This window comes from Macaca fascicularis, chromosome 11 (assembly GCF_037993035.2).
Source record: "Macaca fascicularis isolate 582-1 chromosome 11, T2T-MFA8v1.1".
Taxonomy (NCBI): domain Eukaryota; kingdom Metazoa; phylum Chordata; class Mammalia; order Primates; family Cercopithecidae; genus Macaca; species Macaca fascicularis.
The window spans coordinates 18,276,613-18,298,195 of NC_088385.1; the positions used below are offsets into that span (position 1 = coordinate 18,276,613).

General features: G+C 36.7%; 1 protein-coding gene across 2 annotated transcripts in view; it reads left to right on the forward strand.

The window, feature by feature from the left end:
• The window catches only part of PTPRO (protein tyrosine phosphatase receptor type O), a 278,715-nt gene that overhangs the window by 158,334 nt on the left and 98,798 nt on the right, over window positions 1–21,583 (forward strand). For both annotated transcript variants that reach the window (XM_005570243.5, XM_005570244.5), the window contains exons 2-4: window positions 5,109–5,382; window positions 18,707–18,865; window positions 20,909–21,061. In XM_005570243.5, coding sequence (XP_005570300.3) covers window positions 5,109–5,382; window positions 18,707–18,865; window positions 20,909–21,061 — 586 coding nt within the window. The remainder of the gene's footprint in view (window positions 1–5,108; window positions 5,383–18,706; window positions 18,866–20,908; window positions 21,062–21,583) is intronic.

Genomic DNA, 21,583 nt, shown 5'->3' on the forward strand with positions numbered 1-21,583 from the left:
TTAGGAACCTTTGTGCATGTGTGTTTATTCTGGGTATGGGGAAGGGAGAGGAAACAGTTAGAGAATTTTGTTCACCCTATTGGCAGAAAAGGGCCAACAGGCACAGGTCACAACCACAGGCAAAAGGAGGTTATAGGAGCCTATTATTAAATTTAATTTTTAAAAATACAAACCCTTCTCTCACGTTCACCCACTCCGAGGAGGAACGGAAGATCCCCGAGCCCTCTATTCTAGGGTTTCCATATGTAAAGCCTGAGATGGTGAGGGTAAGAATTAAAAAATTATTTATGAAGGGGAAAAAGACATCTGTTGCTACCTTAACCTTCAGACACTCCCATCCCCAGCCCCTTTTGCTTCTTCAGAAAGAGCCCCTGGGAATCAATTTGAGTATAGAACAAGCCCTTCCTCTAGAGGGGCACTCAAACCCCAACATGGTATTGGAAGAGGGGGAGAATGGATAGCACCTCAACCTAGCAGGGGAGGGGATGTGCCCTTCCTTACCATGTAGTCAGCCAGCTGGACAGACGGCAGCCTGTGCCTCAATTGCTACCATCTAATAATGACTTTTTCCCTTTATGTGTTGTCCTCCCCAGTACTTCATAGAGAGTCTCCCTCGCCTCCACTGGAGACACTAGGTTTCTTGATCTTTTCTTCAAAGAGAAGGGAGGGGAGAGGAGGTTGTAGGTGGGGCAAAGCCCATCTCATCTCTTCATCTAAGTCAGAGCATTTGCTCTCCTAAAAGGAACCTAGAAGGGAAGTTCTCCAAGTTCTTGCTCAGATAGGAGCAGATTTCTCTCCCTCAGCAGAGGAACAAGACAGTAGCAGAACACACTGGTCTTGATGAGTGATGCCATCAGTACTGAGTAGCAGGGAGGGAGATTTCAGGAGGCAGGGAGGTAGGGCACATCTGGCGCTGGTCTCACCCTGATGCAGAAGACTAGCCCTGCACTGTTCTCCTCTTTAGATGGGTATGACGATCACCACGGTCCTGTTCACTGTAGCTGAATGTGTGGGAAGACCAGGCACCCATGAGGCAAGGGGTCTTCCCTCAGTCTTGGTGTGGAGGCAGCACATTACTTGAGCCTTAAATATTTTTAAATTCCTTTCGGTTGTGTGACCATATTCTTCAGGACATTGGGTAGGACTAAATGACTGAGGATGAAACCAAATATGTCTATATTGCAAAGATTCTCTTGATTTTTTTAAAAAAGGCCTTTGAGTAACACAGAACTATGTTCGGTTCTAGAATTACTTTTTTTTGTTTCTATTTCTCTGGTGAAATTTTCTACCCTTTCATTCATTATGAGCATACTTTTTAGTTTATTAAGCATAGTTATAATATCTGATTTACAGTACTTGGCTACATCCAAAACCTGGATTTTCTCTTGAAAATTTGTCACATTTTCTTGGATCTTTGTATATGGACTAATTTTGGACGATTTCTTGAATATTGTGAGTATTATGTTATAAAGACTGTAATATTTACGTTTCATGATTAAACTAATATTTTAGTCTTAGCAAGAAATTCACTTGGTTGGATGAAAACTACACATGCTTTTTTGTGGGTGGCAGCTTGAACCTTAGGACCATTCTTTTAGCTTTGGCTGGGTTACCTGCAGCCTGACCACCCTATGAATGGCTCAGGAATCAGCCTGAGGTTTGGACAGACTTTAGGACCCCCTGTTTTGGCTCAACCCTTTTCAGGATTACACACTCACTTTCCATTAGTGGTGGTTGCCAAGATTCTCTTATCTTTTGCCTCAGGCCAGAAAGACTGAGATTTTGTCAGAGTTTCAGCTGTCTCACACTGTGCTGAGTGAAGCCTCTGCCCTCTGGGTATAAGCTGAGATAGAAGATGGATGGATGGACAGGTGGGTGGATGGACGGATGGACAGACACACAGACAGACAGACACAGACAGACACAGATAGATAGATAGATAGATAGATAGATAGATAGATAGATAGATAGAAAGATAGATATAAAAATAACTCATTCTGTGCCAATACCTTCTGCCAAGTGTCAACTTCCCTCCAAAAATCTCTGCTTTGTTCATGATTCAGTCTTTAGTTGTTTATTTGGTAATTTGTCCAGAGTGTATGGTTATTATTTGCTGGAGGAACAGTCAGAGAGGAACTTTCATGGCCATAACTGAAGCATAACTTGCAGAAGCATAATTCAAAAGAAAGAAAAGGGTAATGGAGAAGGGAAAGAGCTAGCATTTGTTAAGCTCCATATATAGGCAACACATTAAATACTTTTTCTGTTCTTTTTCTGTTTGCTTATGTTTTATCCTTCTTGCCCAAACAGTGAAATGCCCTTACGAACTTTAGGCTAGCCTCACAATTCCACCTGGACCACTGGCAATATAGCATGGCTCATATTTTGTGTTTGATCCCAGAAGTACATTGCTCAATGTTAGAAACATGCCCATGTGTCTGGAATAACTGCCTTGATACATTCTCCTAGAATTTTTCTAGGACGCCACAGCCTCACTCATATTTTTTTAAAACATGTAATTTCACCAGCATAGCTGAAACCAAGAACTTCCCTAGAACCTAAGTGTCAAAACGACTTTCATTAATTATTGACTCCTTCACAAGATGTTTATTTTGTTTATTACATGACATAGTCCAATAAAGGGACATTTTAAAAGTTCATTCTCAATGCCTAGCTCATATTACAGAAATCTGCCTAGGATCACCCACATCAAAAGCACTTAGCATATACCAGGTACTAATCCTAGAGCTGGAGACGCAGCTGGAAATAACATGCAGTTCCTGACCTTAGAGGACTTATGGTCCAATATGATGAGATTATCGGGAACACAATTTAGTCTATTCAGTGTTAAGACAGAATTAAATTTGTTTATGCCAGACATTCTTTATAAGTACTAGGGCCTGTAAACACTGGATTTCTAACAAATAAAATAAGAAGAAAAAGTCAGTACATTTTTTGGTCTATAAAGCCTCTTGGAGAGTAATGATGTATACTGTGTGCTTCATTTGGTTGCTGAAAATATGTGAGAAACCAAAATCAATAAGTTAAACTGTTGGTGGAAATGTAAATTAGTTCAGCCATTATGGAAAACAGTATGGAGGTTCCTCAAAAACCTAAAAATAGAACTACCATATGATCCAGCAATCCCACTACTGGGTATCTATCCAAAGGAAAGGAAATCAGTATGTTGATGATTTCTCTGCACTCCCATGTCTATTGCAGCAGTCTTCACAGGAGGCAAGATACAGAATCAACTTAAGTGTCCGTCAGAGGATGAATGGATAAGGAAAAGATTATGTGTGTATATATATGTATATATATGTAAATATATATATGGAATATCATTCAGCCTTAAAATAAAAAGGAAATTGTCATTTGCAACCACATGGATGAACCCAAAGGACATTATATCAAGTGAAATAACCCAAGCACTGGAAGATAAATACCACGTTTTTACTCACATGTGAATGCTAAAAAAAACTTGCAAGTTGCTCTAGCAGAAGTCATTACTAGAGTCAAGGAAGGGAGAGAGAGGGGGACAGCCAAAGGCTGGTTAAGGGACACAAAAGTATACCTAGACAGGAGGAATAAGTTGTAATGCACTATAGTACTATAGGGGGACTATATTAACACTTTATCGTGTATTTTCAAATAGCTAGAAAAGCGGATTTTGAATGTTCCCAACACAAAAAAATGATAAATATTTGATGTGGTTGATATGCTAATTACCCTGATTTGCTCATTACGCAATGTATATGTGTATCAAAATATCACACGGTACCCCACAAAGATGTAAAATTGTTATATATCAATTAAAAATAAGAATAATAAAACCAAAATCAATAAATTGAGTAATTTGTTAGAGGCAAATGCCCATATATCATTGATTCAATCAGCCATTCCTTCATTGATGTAACAGAAACTTACCAGTTACGTGTTATGTGTTATGTGACAGACTCGGTGTTAGGAAAGTAAGTTAGGAGATGAAGACAAATTAACATGTGGAACAATAATTAGGCTGATTTTTTGTACTTGTGACTATAGGCAAGTGACTTTATGTTTCTGAGCCTCAGTTTCCTCAGCTACAAAGTGAGATTAAAAATAACAATACCTATATCAGGAGGTTATTTTCAATATTAAATGTGATATTTTTATATAGAGAGCACCTGGGATAGTGGTTGGATCCCAGTAGATCCTTAATGAGTTTCAGCAATTTTTCCATCCTGCTACTATAGAAGAGAAATTTGAGGCCCATTGCAGTGAGTAACTTACTCACCTGGGGCACTACACACCTAGAAGATAAATTAAACACAAGCATGTGGTACAAAGTACATGAGTCTTGTTTGAGACCAAAAAGAAAGATTAATTCTGCCTGTGGAGTCTGAGACAGAATCAGGGAGGAATATTTAACCAATTCCACGGATGACTTTCCAGATATTGTCCATAAACATATATCTGGAGACTTGGAGCAAAGTTTTTAAAAAGTCCATCAACTGCTGATTCCGTAGACACCTTCAGATCTTCCATCTGATCCCTTCCTCACTAATGTAGCTTCCTTCATCTTTAAGAGATTATGCTGGTTAATCTTTAATGACAAGCATCAACACCAGTTTCTCAATCCTGACTTTTTTATCATCTTCAGAACTAGCAGGTGACAGGAAAGAGAGGAAATAACTGCCTTGATATGTTCTCCTAGCATCACTCCCTCTAAAGTAAAAAGAGTACTTCTTTAAACCATGTAACTTTGCCAGCACAGTTGAAACCAAGAACTTCCCTAGAACTTGAGTGTCAAAATGACTCATGCATTATTTAATCCTCCACAAGATGTTTATTTTGTTTATTACATGACATTGTCCATAAACTGGAAGCAGCTTCAGTGGAAAAAAATCCTCAAAGTAAAACCCTGAGAAGATTATTAGTCCTAAGAAGGATAATCTCTTTTTTATTTTCCTTGTGTAACTAAAATACCTATGTAACTCTATTTTAAGAAATAAGGCTTATCATAAACATTAGTTTATGATATACAATATGTAAAAATTATCTTAGTATGACTTTATTGCCAATTATCTGAATATAACCTCCATCTCTTTTTTTCTTTCTTTCAACAGAACGCTACAGCTTTCCATGTAACTGTCCAAGATGATAATAACATCGTTGTCTCATTAGAAACTTCAGACGTCATCAGTCCAGCATCTGTGTATGTTGTGAAGATAACTGGTGAATCCAAAAATTATTTCTTCGAATTTGAGGAATTCAACAGCACTTTGCCTCCTCCTGTTGTTTTTAAGGCCAGTTATCATGGCCTTTATTATATAATCACTCTGGTAGTGGTAAATGGAAATGTGGTGACCAAGCCATCCAGATCAATCACTGTGTTAACAAGTAAGCATCATGTGTAATATTGTCCCGTTTCTTCTTATTGTTCCCCTGTTTCTTCTCATGTGGCTTGAATTGAGAGAAGCCACCCAGAATGGCAAAATCACTTGCCTTGACGCCAAGTGACATAGATCCAATGTTATGAGCTATATTAACAATATAGCTTCTTGCTGGAGTTTGATGTTTACTCTTTACCTTGTGATAACAAAAATATTTTTAAACCAAAAAAAGTAAACCTCAATGAAGGAGTATATTTTGAGACTGAATGGCAATTTCAAATTCATGATTGCACTATGTAATGTTCTGCTGTATTACTTAATAATGTCATCATAACTTGTCTATTTTTTCCAGAGCACGTACTCTCATATTTAGCAATTCAGTTTGGGGACAACGAACTGATACCCCTATTTAGCCTGCTCAAATTCAGGTATAGGTCTTTGGCTGAGAGAAAGAAAAAGATATATTTATTTATCACTTGTTATTCCCTACCTCGTCTTCAAAATAGCTTTGCCTTCTACTTCTCAAGAAAAAATGCCAAGAAAAAAATTACTGGCATTTTAACCTTCATGAGTCCGTCATATAGAATTAAGGCTGACATTGGGAAATTTTTAGGAATGGTTTTAACTCCATGTGATTTTTTTTCACTTTACTCACTGACTTTAATATCTAGTGTCAAATTAAGATGTGACTCTACTGTCTATGTTGACATGTGGAAGAAAAACTGATATCTGTAAGACAGCAGAGTTTATCACTAGCACAATACCATGGCTCAGCAAAGTCCCTTTTGCTTATGTTCTTCAGTGCAAGTTTTGCAACAACTGCAATTTGTTAAATGCCATCTACGCATGATTGTTCTCGTGATAATTAAGGGAAAAGACAGTGATATTGTCTGTTGGGATAAAAGGAAACAAACTACAAGAAGCAAAAACTCAGAACCAAGCTAGAGGACATATTTTTAATACGTCTGTCAAAAATTAATTAAAGTCTCCATTGGCAGAGTCGCAGGATCAGTAGTGAGTCCTAAAAATTAGGAATGGTATACACCCAAGACCTTCAAAGTTTATAGACATAATGAACAAATCTATTAGCTGAATTAAAGGGAGCACTTACCTGGTAAAATACTGTCTTAAACAAGCTCTAGAAAAAGACGAATTGCAAGTCAGATTTAGGCAGCAGATATAGACATATAATGCCTATAATACAAACTCCTTGAAATCAAAAGCTGTCTTACTTATCTCCATAATTTCATAAACACCTAGCCCAAGGCTTATGCTTGCTTAATAGATGATCCATAAATATTAGTTCAATTTAGTTGAGCAAGTAATAGGAGAGATCCACAGGAAAAAAAATAAAGCACAAAGAAAAATAAATTTAGGACTGTAATGACGGTTGCTGATCCAACATTTATGAGCATGCACTCAGCCATTCCTCATCAGTTGCAGCTGAATGATTCAGCCCTTTAGCTAAGCCTTCGTGAAGAAATTTGATAGGTAAGTAGATGCTAAAAGATTTCTAGAATATCACTTAGCATTTATGATGAGTTTCATTCAAAATATATTCTATTTTCCTTTGTGATGTTTTTCTTTGACCTGTAGGGCTTACAAGTGTGTTGAATATCCAAACATTTGGAAATTTTGCAGACATCTTTTTTATTGATTTCTAGAGGAAGTGCTGTTGTGATCAGAGAACATATTTTATATGATTCATTTACTTGAAAATTGTTGAGATTTGTTTTATGGGCCCAAATATGGTCTTTCTTGCTGTGTATTCTGTGAGCACTTCCTGGGTGAAATTTCAATAAGTACCAACCAGGTCACGTTGTTTGTTCAAGTCTTCTATATCCTTACTGATTTTCTGTTTATTTTTTCTAATAATGACTGATAGAGGAATCTGAAAGTCTCCACCTGTAACTGTAAATTTGTCTATTTCTCCTTTCACTTATTTTGGTTTATGCTTTACATATTTTGAAGCTCTGTTGTTATTAGGTACAAAAACTTTTAAGATTGCTGTGTCTTCTTGATAAACTGACCCTTTTGACTATATGTAATGTCCCTCTATATTCCAAGCAATATGCCTTGTGTTAATTTCCCTTTTGTCTGATATTAAAATAGTCATTTTAGTTTTCTTTTTTAAGTGTTTGTGTGGCATACTTAATCCATGCTTTTGCTTTCAGCCTACTTCTGTCTTTACATGTAAAACGGTTTCCTGTAGACAGCACAGAGTTGAGTCTTGTTTTTTTTTTTTCCAATCTAAAAATCTCTGTCTTTTAACTGGAGTACTTAGGACAGCACTATCCAATAAAAAGAGAATGTTAACCCCATATGTAATAGTAGATTTTCTGGTAGACATATTAAAATGCTTTTTAAAAAGGTGAAATCAATTTTAATAACATGGTTTACTTAATCCATTACATTCAAAATATTATTTCAACATATAATCAATATACAAATTTACCCATTTTTTTACTTTGAAACAGAAATTAAATTTAAGTAAAAATAAAGCTGCACTAGCCTAATTTTAATTGCTCAATAGCCATATGTAGCTAGTCACTAGCAATTTAAATGTGTAGGTTTAGACAATATACATGTAATTATTAATATTTATTATTATAATATAATACAATTATTTCTATGGTTGAATTTGAATTTACCATATTGCTAGGCTGTTAGGTAGAATGAGCAGTGAGTAGATCTAGTCAATAGTTGAGCTGGGTTTAAAGTATTAGACACCTTCTGTTCATCACAGATTTCCAGTTCTTCCCATGGTAGGCTGCCAGGAGTGGTAGAGGGTATTTCTCAGTGTTTCAGTTCCACCCTCAGTATGCAGCAAGCCCTGAACATCGGCACCACAGAAGAGCTCCCCCAGCAATAGACTGCTCTTGTTTTTCTCTCATCGCTAACTTTTTGGCGGGGACAGAAGATGTTCTTGGTTCTCATGATCCAGTCTCAGGCTTAGGCAGACCCTGTGACATTAGATGGGACATTCTTGACATTTTTACCCCTCAAATTACACTGACACTGAAATTCTACATTAAATCTGTGGGTCAGAGAGTTTCCTGCCTCTTCTCCAGTGGTAGCAGAACCACTGATACTCTACTTTGTATCAACGTAGGATTCTGGGCCCAAAAGAGTTTCTGCTCCTCTCCCAGGAACAGGCGTCTTTTGTTTCTATTCACCCTTCAAAAGAAGGGATCTTTTCCTGAGAACTGGAAGGGAAAGATTTTTCTGCCCCTCCACAATACATTAAGGTTTGTATTCAGGAAAGGTCCAGGGAAGTAAGTTTTCTTGTTGGCCTCTTAGTGGTTTCAATTATCATCTGCATGCCTGTCGCCTCCCACACCGATCCCCAACCCCCCAGAAGGAGGCTCTCTCCAGTCCCTATATTTATGAGACTGCCTCTGGTAGTCCTCATGAGCATGGGGTAGAGGCCCAAAGGGAAAGCGAGAGAGACACAGTAGACTCTATTTGTATCTGTGTCTCCCAGTTAGTCTAGACTAGTGGTGACCCAGAACTTCGGGATGATAGAAATGTTCTATATCCATATTGTCCAACATAGTAGCCACTAATTTTTAATTTTAATTAGTTTTAGTTCATTTAAAATTTTATTTAAATATCTCCATGTAGCTAATAACCACCATATTGGACAGAGCAATTCTATGCATCCATTTAGACCATACTTAGCCTTTATGAATCCATTAAAATTGGAGCTGCTTTCTTCTTACCTGCTTCAATGTTGTATCCTCTTCCTGCTATGCTTTGCCAAAAGGTGAAATAGTGTGTCGCCTATCTCCAGAGGGGTTGTTCACGCCTTGCAATTCATATTACTTGGTTGACTTGCTACCTCACCTCTCCCGTAACCTCAAGAATAGTTATGATTTCGTGGATTACATGGCTTTTGCTTGTTGAGTTAGAGAAGAAGTGATGTTGTCCTGGGGCTTTCTACATGTTAAGGGGAAGAGGAAACACGTATTGATTTCCAAAGAGTAAAATTAATTCATGATGGCCTATCGAATATTGTCTTGTACCCCATTGTTAAAGGCTCCATTACATTATCCCAAATTTAAGGAGCGATAATAAGTTGGGAATATAAGAAGTGGGGATTAGTGCACAAATATTTCTGTGACATTAGGCATGAGCTGGCATTTAGTGACATTTGGGTTTCAGCTTCCACCTTCATAAGAGAGGGAATTAAAGTACATGATGACTCAGATAACTTTTGAGCTCTGAAACTAACATTATCTGTCAGTTAATGATGTGTTTTTGCCATCTTTATTTTTCTAACTGAAAGCTTTTTAAACAAGTTTGGAAAACATTTGTAGTATCTCCTCATAGAGTTGACATATTTCTCTTGAGAATAAGAGAGTACCTTTGTAGCAGTCATTTATTGTGTGTTAGATGCTTGTCTTGATGAAATAAGTAATGACAAAGCAATTGGCCCCAGGGCAGTCCTTTGATATTTCGCTATAGTTGTTCTGAGTCTGTCACTCTTAGAGAAAGCTGAAAAACATGTCAAAGAATAAATTTGGCATAGCAGAGTCATTTGGCCAGTTCAAAAGAATTTCACAACCCTTAGGCTGTGACATCTCATTAATATTTAATTGATTGAGAACCTTCAGTATATTGCATGCACTTCAGAGGGAAGGGGTAGTTTCTCAGCAGGTAAAAGGATACCTGGAATCAGTTGCTTGGAAATTGAGGATATGTCACATACACACAGCTGTGTCACGTGTCAGTGAAGTTCTACAGATACTGGCTGTACACACTAAAGAATACACAAGGAGACACTCTACAAATATAATATTCTATACAGACCTATTCTAAATAAAAATAATTCATGAGTTTTTATTTTAGTTATCAGGTACATTCTCTGTGCCATGTCCTAGGTACCAAAGAAATAAAGATAGATAAAAATACTCATAATCAAAGATGTTATACTATAGTGGAAGAGACAAATAAAAACCATTGCAAATAATATGATAACTGCTATTGTAACCAGAAAGGGGTCCCAATCCAGACCCCCAAGATAGGATTCTTGGATCTCAGGCAAGAAAGAATTCAGGGCAAGTGCACAGTGCAAAGCAAAAGCAAGTTCATTAAGAAAGTAAAGGAATGAAAGAATGGCTACTCCTTAGGCAGTCCCAAGGACTGCTGGTTGCCCATTTTTATGGTTATTTCTTGATTACATGCTAAACAAGGGGGTGGATTATTCATGAGTTTTCCCAAAAGGGTGGACAATTCCCAAAACTGAGGGTTCCTGCCCCTTTTAGACCATATAGAATAACTTCCTGACATCGCCATGGCATTTGTAAACTATCGTGGCACTGGTGGGTGTCTCTTAGCATGTTAATGTATTATAATTAGCGAACAATGAGCCAGTGAGGACAACCAGAGGTCACTCTCATCGCCATCTTGGTTTTGGTGGGGTTTGGCCAGCTTCTTTACTGCAACCTGTTTTATCACCAAGGTCCACCCCAGTAGGTCTCAGCCTTATTTTACCCAGTCCCTATTCAAGATGGGGTTCCCGTGGTTCAAATGCCTCTGACACTGAAAGAATTATGTGAAAGAGACTGCCTTGCCTTCCTAGGGAGCACTGGGAAGGCAGCACAGAAGAAACAATCATTAAAAAACGAAGGAAAATTTACCAAAAGAATAACGAATAGAAAGTGTTACAGAGTGAAATGGAATCATATATGCAAATAATGGAGGCATACATAGTGTGGCACACTTGGTAACTGCAAGAAGTTAAGATGGCAAGTGTTAGCTGTTCCAGAAAATAACAAGAAAGGTGGCTAGAAATGTTGAAGAACTTTAAGTACCTTGCAAAGGAATTTAGACTTTAACCTATAAGTGATGAGGGAGAAATTACATAATAGGATTTGAATGGGGAAAGCTCTCTTGTAGCAGAGCTGCAAGCCAAGAGATCCTGAATCCTGCATTGGAATTGAAAAATTATCAAGCGAGTAAAGCAAGTATTTGGGGTAGTCGTTCAACCATATGTATAGCCTTGGGCAGATGATTACTTTCTCTAAATCTTAGTTTTCAAATCTATAATTCGTTCTAGGGGTTAGCAAACTTTTTCTATGAAGTCTTAGATAATAAATGTGTTATGCTTTAATGGCCATACAGTCTATATTGCAACTACAGAACTCTGCTGTTGCAAACAACAGCAGCCACACACGATACATAAACAAATTATCATGACTATGTTATAACTAAACTTTATTTAGAGACACCAACATTTGATTTTTTATATAATTTTCATGTGCCATGAGATACTATTCTTCTTTTGTTTAGGTCCAACATCTAAAAATGTAAAAGCCTTTCTTAGCTTAAAAGTCAGACAAAAACAGGTGGCAGAACAGATTTGGCTTTGTGGACTGTAGTTTGCTCACTTGATCTGTCATATCATTATAATATGTAATATTGGGATAATTAGAGTACCTACTTGGTGGGGGGCATTATAAAATAATGCAAAGTAAGCTCCTTAACAAAGCATGCAGTACAGGATCAATCAATATAATATGTATCAATGGCACTAAATAGAAAGTTACTCGAGGTGTCAGAAGTGAAGGAGATTGAGACAGATTGGGCAGGGAAATATCAGTGAGATGGAGGTGACTGGTTTAGGACAAAGATTCTGACTAAAGTGAGAATATCAAGTAGCCTACAGACATTGAAATTTTGAGCAGAAATGAGTAAGAAAATTAAGGGGAGAATGGAGGCAGGGAGAATAATTTAGCAAGTTGTTGAAACGCTCGAGGAAAGAAATGATGAGGACTTGAACTAAGGTACTGGGTGTGATGGTCACCACCTAGCTTGGACCATGGGCAGCCACTGCTGCCAGACCTACTTCACTGGTATGCTTCGATGTAGCTGAGGTGCCAGGTCAGCTCTCAAATCATCATCTAAACACCAAACAGTAGCTCTGGTCTCAGTCCAGTCCCTTTTCCCTGTGCCTGCCATCAGAAGTGAGGGTCTAATCCCAGATCCTCTCTCTCAAGAGAACTTGGCTGGAAGAGACACATTCCTCAGTTGGTCACATCAGAGGTTACTGAACATGAACACAATTGCTTCTTTAGTTTTAATTCTTTAGTCCGGCTAAACAGAGCAATCTCAGAAAGGAGCAACTCTTAGCAGTTAGCATTTAATAAGTAATACAGAGCTACTTTTGTTTTCTTTAAACAGTATGTGCTCCACATTTGCTTTTATTTCTTTGTCTCTTCTCTGAGATAGTCACATCCAGAACTTTCAAAACTTTCCTATTCATGATCTCTCGTGAATGATTCAAAGATAATTAAGGGGCATAAAATATTGCTCAATTTGAACATGAGTTTTCATTATATGAGACACATAATGAGGGAAAAAATAATCATACTAAATGTCATTTTTTATTAAAGAAAAAACTGGGCACTTAGGCTAGGATTTCTTGTCAAAATAATGCAGTCCATTCTTCTTGTCATCCACTTTTTGCTCCTACCACAAAGCAAAAAGAAAAGCAGAAGCACATTTCCAGACCCAAACCCACAATAGTTCTCTGAGAACCAGAAACAAAATAAAAACTCAAAGTGGGGAAATGGGCTGAAGTAATGGGCCCTCTGTGCTCTGGGTCTGGAAAAGACACTATTGAGTCTGGACCCCAGTATAGTCAGAAGGACTGAAATGCTCCATGCTAGACAGGGCACAGAGCCAGGCTCTCTGCTTATAGCAAAGATTCTTCCTGTTTGACAAACAAAAAAAAAATACATATATAAAGACCTGAGGATGCAGAGGACACATATGCATCTTACTACCAAGGTCCAAGGCTAGTTACTGTCTCACTCAGTGAATGAATCTATAGTGATAACCACTATATCATCCACAATATTAAGAATGGCAAAATAATGTCATATGTCTTGTTGTAGACCGGGTGCTTTGGTAGGCTGACAGGATGCAATGGCTTAATTGTTTTAAAAGCAAGGCATAATAAGTGAGAAATGGGGAGATGAAAAAGCATCAAATGAGCCCAGAGCCTGTGTCTCAAAACACATGAAAAACTTATGCTAAAAAAGATAGATATCAAAACAACTATAACTGTTCAGATTGTATTTTAAATAGCAATTTAACAAAAATTTAATTATGTTTATAATGTTCAAGGACATAAATGTAAGAACCGCCTCCAGTTTTTGAAACCAGGGAATTAGTGAAAAAAAAAATTGGCAAAAACAGTGCAGTGCTGTGCCTACAGTTCCACCTACTCAGGAGGTTCAGGCAGGAGGATCCCTTGATTCCAGCAGTTCAAATCGAGGCTGGACAACATGATGAGACCCTATCTCAAAAAAAATTTGCAGAAATAAAATAAAAACATACAGAATAAACATGAATAAATTAAAACTTTTATAAATGAAAACATAATCATTTAAATTAATTTAAAATTTAATTCATCAAACAAGGTAAAATTAATTTGATTGATTAAAGTTAAAGTTTACTAATTGAAAAGCTTCAGTAGATAGGACAAATTCTATACTGATAACAATTACAAAGAGCTAGTAAATTGAAGGATAGTACCATGCAATTTGCCCCATAATACAGCACAGTGAGGCAATTCACAGGCATGGAAGTGGGAAAGGCTCTAGCTAAGAAGGCTTAAGGATTCATGAAAAATAAGGAGGGAATGGTGGGCACAATATTTGGAGAGATTATTATGAGAATTTCCAAGACTTGAAGAATGACATGAATTCACAGACTGACAGAGCATTCCAACTAAGTACCTAATAGAGTAATTCAAAACTAAAACCATGCCTAAATATATAATGCTATATTATTGCTATTATGTATCATCAGATTATTAAGGCTAAATGAAAATAAATAAATAAGCTTGAAAGGTACAAGAGGAAAAAAGCAAAGTATCTACAAAGGAATGACTATTCTACTGACAGAAGTCTTCCCTTCTGCAATAACTGGTGAAAGAAAACAAAAAAAAACATCGTCAAAGTACTGACGAAAATACCTGTCTACCTAGAATTTTATACCCAGATACATCAAGAATAAACCACATTAAGAATAAACATAAAATAAAGAAATTTTCTAATATACAAAGCCTAGAGAACTTAACACCTACAGCTCTGAGTTAAAGAACTGTTAATAGACAGATTTCAGCAAGAAAAAAGGTGAATCCAGAAGGAAAGTCCAGGACACAATTTTAAAAAATGACAATGGGAATATGGTATATGACAAAGATTGTGTTACAAATTAGCAGGAGCAGATGGAAAAAGAACCCCAAAACAGGCAAAAGAATTTAACAATTCTAAGAAAAGGAAAGCTGATTGACCAAAAAACATAAGAAAAAATAATTAATCTCCATGAGCAGGAAATTAAAACAAAGAGACAAAATTTCACACACCTCAGAGTGGCAAAAATTAAGAAGACTGGTATCAGCGAATGTTGGAAAATAATACGGAGAAAGAGGAACTATCATACACTGCTAATAGATATGTAAATTGCCCTAATCTAGTTAGAAAACTTTCTAAGAATATCTGATACAGATGATGTGTAGACCCTACTATCCAGGATTTGCCACCTAAAGAGACATGCTGCAAACATTTATTGCAGCATTATTTGTAAGAGTGAATAATTGAAAGCAATTACTCTACTAAAATAATAACAGGTATATATTGTGTGGGTTGTATAGTTGCAAAATGGACACTAAAATAAAATGTTTAGGTGTTCTTGTATCAAGAGTGATAAATCTTAAAACAATGTTAGACAATAAAAACAAGCTGCAGGATAGTTATGATAATTTACATAATAATTTAAAACATGAAACAATGTTGGATACTTACAAATACATGTTTAAAAAACATGCATGAGAAGATAAATACCAGATTCAGAATAATAATTTACTTCTGGTCATGGTGGGAAAAGAATGGGGTTTGGGTAAGTTACATGGGGGAATTTCAACTACATTTTCTAAGACTTTATTTAATTGAAAAATTAAAACATCTGTGGGCCGGGCGCGGTGGCTCACGCCTGTAATCCCAGCACTTTGGGAGGCCGAGGCGGGCGGATCACAAGGTCAGGAGATCGAGACCACGGTGAAACCCCGTCTCTACTAAAAATACAAAAAATTAGCCGGGCGCGGTTGTGGGCGCCTGTAGTCCCAGCTACTCGGGAGGCTGAGGCAGGAGAATGGCGTGAACCCGGGAGGCGGAGCTTGCAGTGAGCCGAGATCGCGCCACTGCACTCCAGCCTGGGCGACAGAGCGAGACTCCGTCTCAAAAAAAAATAAATAAATAAAAATAAAAATAAAACATCTGTGGACAAGAAAGTAATGAACAAAAATATTAAATGATTCACCTTGTCCAACAACTCCATTTCTCTGTCCAGTCCAGGCTGGTCCTAAGAAAGGGAAGTACAATGGAGTGACTGACAAGGTGAGGACAATTGACTTAGATTAGGATTTAACTTTGTCATCACTGAAATGCCTGTTAGTAAGTATAGCACTGGTTTATACCACACCAGTTAATTTCTAAAAAGAAAGATAATGAGAGAAGTCACTGGCGAGATAGTAAAATATTTTTATACTATACATTTGAGTTCTTCTAAAAACAGTAGTTCTTGGATTGAATACTCCTCAGTAATACTTAGACATCAACAGGATTTACAGCTGACCTGGGTCATTTACACTGAAGCTGAGGGAAACAGATAAAACAAACATATAAACAGGCATTTTAAGACATTTTCTTAGTTTAAAGTTTAAGTAGCTTGTTGCAGGAAAAAAAAAAATCGGAAAATAAAATATCTGTTCTCTAATCCTCCTGTCTTGAATTTCAAAGTTTGACCGTGGCTTTGATGTGTAGACTTCATGCCTCAGGTCATGAAAGATTAAGTGCCCTTCTAACTTCTCTTTTCAGTAGAAGAAACCCTGATGAGGATGTGAAACAGGACTGCAACAGTGGAGGAGTTACTGCTCTGTGGCTGCTTTTTCTGTTTCCTTTCATTTTAGTTCTCTTAGGGCCAGAGTCAATAGCCGGATCTAGTAGACTCCATGGGTTAGTAAATTAGGCTGGGTCGAAAGAAAGAACTTGAAGCAGTTCAAAACTTCTTTGGGAGTTTTGAACTCAAAACAGAGTCTTCGAGGGTGGGTTGATTGGTTGGTTGGTTGCTTGGTTGGTTGACATGGTACATAAGTGAGTACGTGAGTTCATTCTGAAATGTTACCTGCATGTAGGAAGACTAGGGATGAGACAAAGATAAAATTCATACCTTTTAACCAGAGACTATAGCACATAGGGTACAGTGACATGATCATAAAATACACTGGAGTCTGAAGGTCTTCCTAACTTTTTTGTAGATGTTGGCTTGGTTTTTCAGAAAATTCCAGGAAAAATCAAAGCATTAACATGTAGCTTCAATTATTTCTGGGTTTCTTAAAGTCAATAGCAAAGATAGATTAATACCCTGAGCAACAAAATAAAACATATCCCGCTACAGATTGAGACATACTAGATACTCAATAGTTATTTATTGAATGAACTAAGTCAAATTTGGAGTTCTCATGTTATTGAAATTGAAATTTTTTGAATGTAAATTTAAACTAAGGATATTTCTTTAGGTCAGGCTATAGATGATGTCCAAGAATCCTCTCAATTCTGAAACTGTGAATCAAAAAATTTTTTTCTGTCAATCTAAAATTGTCAAAAGGGTCAGCATCTCATTTAAAGAGAGTTTTTTCAAGCACAAAGTGTGAGGCTAGACCACCTGGAAACACCAACTCCAAAAGCATTCAGTCAGTGCTCTGAAGTAGTGCAACTGGGATCTCATTTCTTATAGGCAGAGACAGAGAAGTTTTTATCAGGATTACAAAAAAGTATTCATACAAAGTTGACACCTGGTTAACAGAAATTTCATTGGTTGTAAGCAGTGTTTCTTTTGGGGAAGGGGACATTTAACATTTTTTTTACACAGAGTGTGATAGTGATTTATAGGTTTTCTGTCATCCGGCCTAAGCAAAGCGGGACAACAAAGAGGGGAAGTTAATCTACAACAAGGGTCATTAATTAAGAAGGCAGGAGATTTTTGTCCCTGACGTTATTTAATTCCCTCTAGTCATTGTACAGAAAAAGAAAAATAAAGTGAGTTAATCTGTAATTTGAGAACAGAAGTTATAACTATATGTGACTCAGATCACAGTTATATCTTTTGCATGCTTAAAGTGATTTTTGGGGTTCCAACAGCTTTTAAATTTTATTTATCTTCATTTTTTTTTTTTTTTTTGAGATTTCACTCTTGTTGCCCAAGCTGGAGTGGAATGGCACTATCTCTGCTCACTGCAACCTCTGCCTCCCACGTTCAACTGATTCTCCTGCCTCAGCCTCCCAAGTAGCTGGGATTATAGGCGCGTGTCACCACGCTCAGCTAATTTTGTATTTTTAGTAGAGACGGGGTTTCTCTGTTTGGTCAGGCTGGTCTCAAACTCTCAACCTCAAGTGATCTGCCCGCCTTGGCCTCCCAAAATGCTGGAATTACAGGTGACCCCAAACGAAATTATTTAACATATCTTATTAATAAAATTCATACAAGTAAAATCTGTTTAATAGCTTCTTCAGAAAGGTGCAAAATGCATTATTTACAAGAAATTTGCAGGACAGTGGGAGTGGGAGGAAATGCAGACATATATTGATAATGGATTTTTTAAAATGAGTATTTTTAAAGTTTTCCAGTGAATGAATAACTCAAGCAAAATAGAAATGTTTTCTTTAAACTTCTATAGAAAAAGTAGTTTGAGAAACACCACAACATATATTTTTTACAACATTGGACAGTTTAAAATTTTATACTTCATATGGAAAAATAAGTGCTATGCTCACACGAAGAAATAAAGGATCATATAACTATCATCGGTCTGAGCCAAAATTTATTTTCTGTTACTGGTCTGTTACTAATATCAAATTTCCTTCGCATGAGAAAAAGAAAAATAAACTGGGAATCTGAAGATACAGACTGTCATGTACTTGTTAAATTACCTTGAACAAGTAATTTAGTCTGTGAGCCATCATTATATTTATCAGTGGGAAGGATATATTAATATTTACTCTTCCTAGATATCAGGACTGTTGCAAAAGGAAAAATAAATGTAAAAGTTCTTCAAAAAGCAGAAGGCATTATATAAAATGTACTATATTAATTACTGCTAAGAACATTCAATTCATGGGTACTGAGGAGTATAGTGCCCACAGACAGTGAAAATATGTGTGAATTTCTGGTAGGTGTAATCCTTGGTTCGTTCAAGTATTGATATCAGTCTTTCTCTCTCCTCTTTCTTTTCCCTTTCTCCATTTACTTCACTTCTGTAGAACCTCTACCTGTAACCAGTGTTTCCATATATGACTATAAACCTTCTCCTGAAACAGGAGTCCTGTTTGAAATTCATTACCCAGAAAAATATAACGTTTTCACAAGAGTGAACATTAGCTACTGGGAAGGTAAAGACTTCCGGACAATGCTATATAAAGGTAAGCAGCAAAAGGAAGGGTGAATCAATGATGACCCTCACTTTTTAGCAGCTTTTCCCAAATGATGTTCTCTCTTACTACAACGAGGTTTTATAATTCACTATTTGACCTATAAATGAGCCATTAAAAATAATTATTGACTTATGAAAATCATGCTATGAGGAAACCTAGAACATCTGGTTCATTTCTTGAGAGTCAGGTGTCATGTGTACAGCATGAGAAATACTCAAATTATCATCACTTACATGCTACTCTTCCCTAAGGCAGCATGCCTGGTGCAGGAAATAAATTCAGACTTAAGTTTAGAAGCACAAGTAACCATTTCCTTCTGGGTATGGTAGATGGGCATTTCCGAGACTGGGAAGCCAGAGCGGTGCCTTTTGCAAAGTTTCACTTGGGTATGATCCAGCATCCTCAAATGCGATGCTGTATGACTAGCTAAATGAACACATTAACATACAAAAATTAGTTTTGCTTTTTTACTCGCTTGATGGGAACCTTGTGGGGAAGGGAGAGAAAAGAGCCCAGGAGAAGCAATACTTCAATTAGTCAAAGGAACAAAATCAACTTCTCTGGGTAGAAGGGGCTAGAGGGAGAGGGAAGAGAGGGCATTCAGTTTCATTTGGGAGTGAATCCTAGTGAAGGAACTTGAATACTCTCAGGACATACCGGGTGGGGGTGGGAGGTAGGTAATGCTACCAGAGTTGGCTAACTGTAACTGGAAACATGTATTGGTGGGAAGAGAAAGAGTATTGAAGCACACAGAGCATGACATCCAGAAAAATGTCACTTTGACTTGCTTCTTTTACACACTCATTTCTTCCATGGATTTATTTTTTCCGAGACATTATTTAAAATATAAGCAGTGGGGCTGGGAGTGGTGGCTCACGTCTGTAATTCCAGCACTTTGGGAGGCCGAGGTGGGCAGATCACTTGAGTTCAGGAGTTCGAGACTAGCCTGGCCAACCAATGGTGAAACACTGTCTCTACTAAAACATACCAAAAAAACTAGCCAGGCGTTGTGACGGGCACCTGTAATCCCAGATACTCAGGAGGCTGAGACAGAAGAATCGCTTGAACCCGGGAGGCAGAGGTTGCCGTGAGCCGAGATCACACCACTGCACTCCAGCCTGGGCGACAGAGCAAGCCTCCATCTCAAAACGAATGAATGAATGAATGAATAAATGAAATATACGCAGTGAATTTAGTTTTTTTAAACTTTGAAAAAATCAAAGAAACATAAATTCCACAAATTATTATGTTGTTTATTTACAATGAAAACAAATAATCTGCAAATTAATAAATGGAAAGTTGTTTATAGATCATATGCAACTATATTTATGAATGATTAAAAAGCAATTACTGAAACTTTTGTTAATCATAAATTTTAAAATAATATAATCCCATTCTTAAGTCAATTACTTCTTATTACTTCTTCAAACTATTTTTAGATTTCAATTCAATAAGTGGTATTTTTAGTTTTTTCTCTCATTTCTTTTGAGTCGGATTGGATTTTTAGTTTATTGTTATTCTCTTTAAAGTTTTCTAAGTGGAGTCCAAACTTTTATTATTTCTTTTTTTGGGCAGGTTCTGTCTTCAAACTGGCAAATAAACCAGTTTTAAATTAGGCTAGTTTTTCTAAATGAAAACTTTTCTTGTAAAATTGCTTTTTTTCAGGTCATAAGATGGCAAAATACCTTGGATTTTTATTTTAAAGTAAATGGCCAGTGTAAACTTAACGTCTACAATTTCTTTATATTATCTCCTTCAATTAATACATACCCCAAAAGTTCCTATCATAAAAAGTTAACTCCAACTGTGTTCGATTTCCTTAGGAATTTTGTCAGAAAAAGTCCTTCAGGATTGAGTCTAAACATTCAACGTTTTGTCTCTAGCCTTCTACTAACTCTTTATTATTGACCATAACAGTAGTTGAAGGAAATATTATGTTGTGAATGTTTAACCATAATTGTTTCAAACTTTCCAGAAGTGTGTGACATTTAGAAGACCATATTTTTCATGTAATTGATTTTCTCTTCACAGATTTCTTTAAGGGAAAAACAGTATTTAATCACTGGCTGCCAGGAATGTGTTATAGTAATATCACCTTTCAGCTGGTATCTGAGGCAACTTTTAATAAAAGTACCCTTGTTGAGTACAGTGGTGTCAGTCATGAACCCAAACAGCACAGAACTGGTAAGTCTCCTGAAGAATCAAATACAGTGAAAAAATAATTCAGTTATATTTTGCTGTATATTTATTTTTTATCCTAAGAAATATTCTGATCCAGAGCAAAGAAAGAAAATGCATATGTTTAATAACCTAAAACAGATTTTATATCAATGTAAAAAGAACTGGGCAAAACATTCAATAAGAAAAATCTAAAATATGTCAATGCAATCATAGATTTGTAATCTTTGAATAAAAACTACTATATTATTACCAAAGGTTATAATTAAGTAAAACTTACCCAGATCTAGTAGACATCAGTTATTACTGACAAGTGGCCCTATGGCAGAAAAAACTAGAAGACATTCTAGTACAGTTTATCAGATTATTAAAGGAAAATATTGAAATTCAAATGTATCTCAAACTTGAAGTGCTTAATTTTAGTAACACCACTAATATAAAGCACTATTGTAGGATGGATTGATAGATGCATGGATGGATGGATGGATGGATGGATGGATGGATAGATGGATGTATGGATGGAAGAAT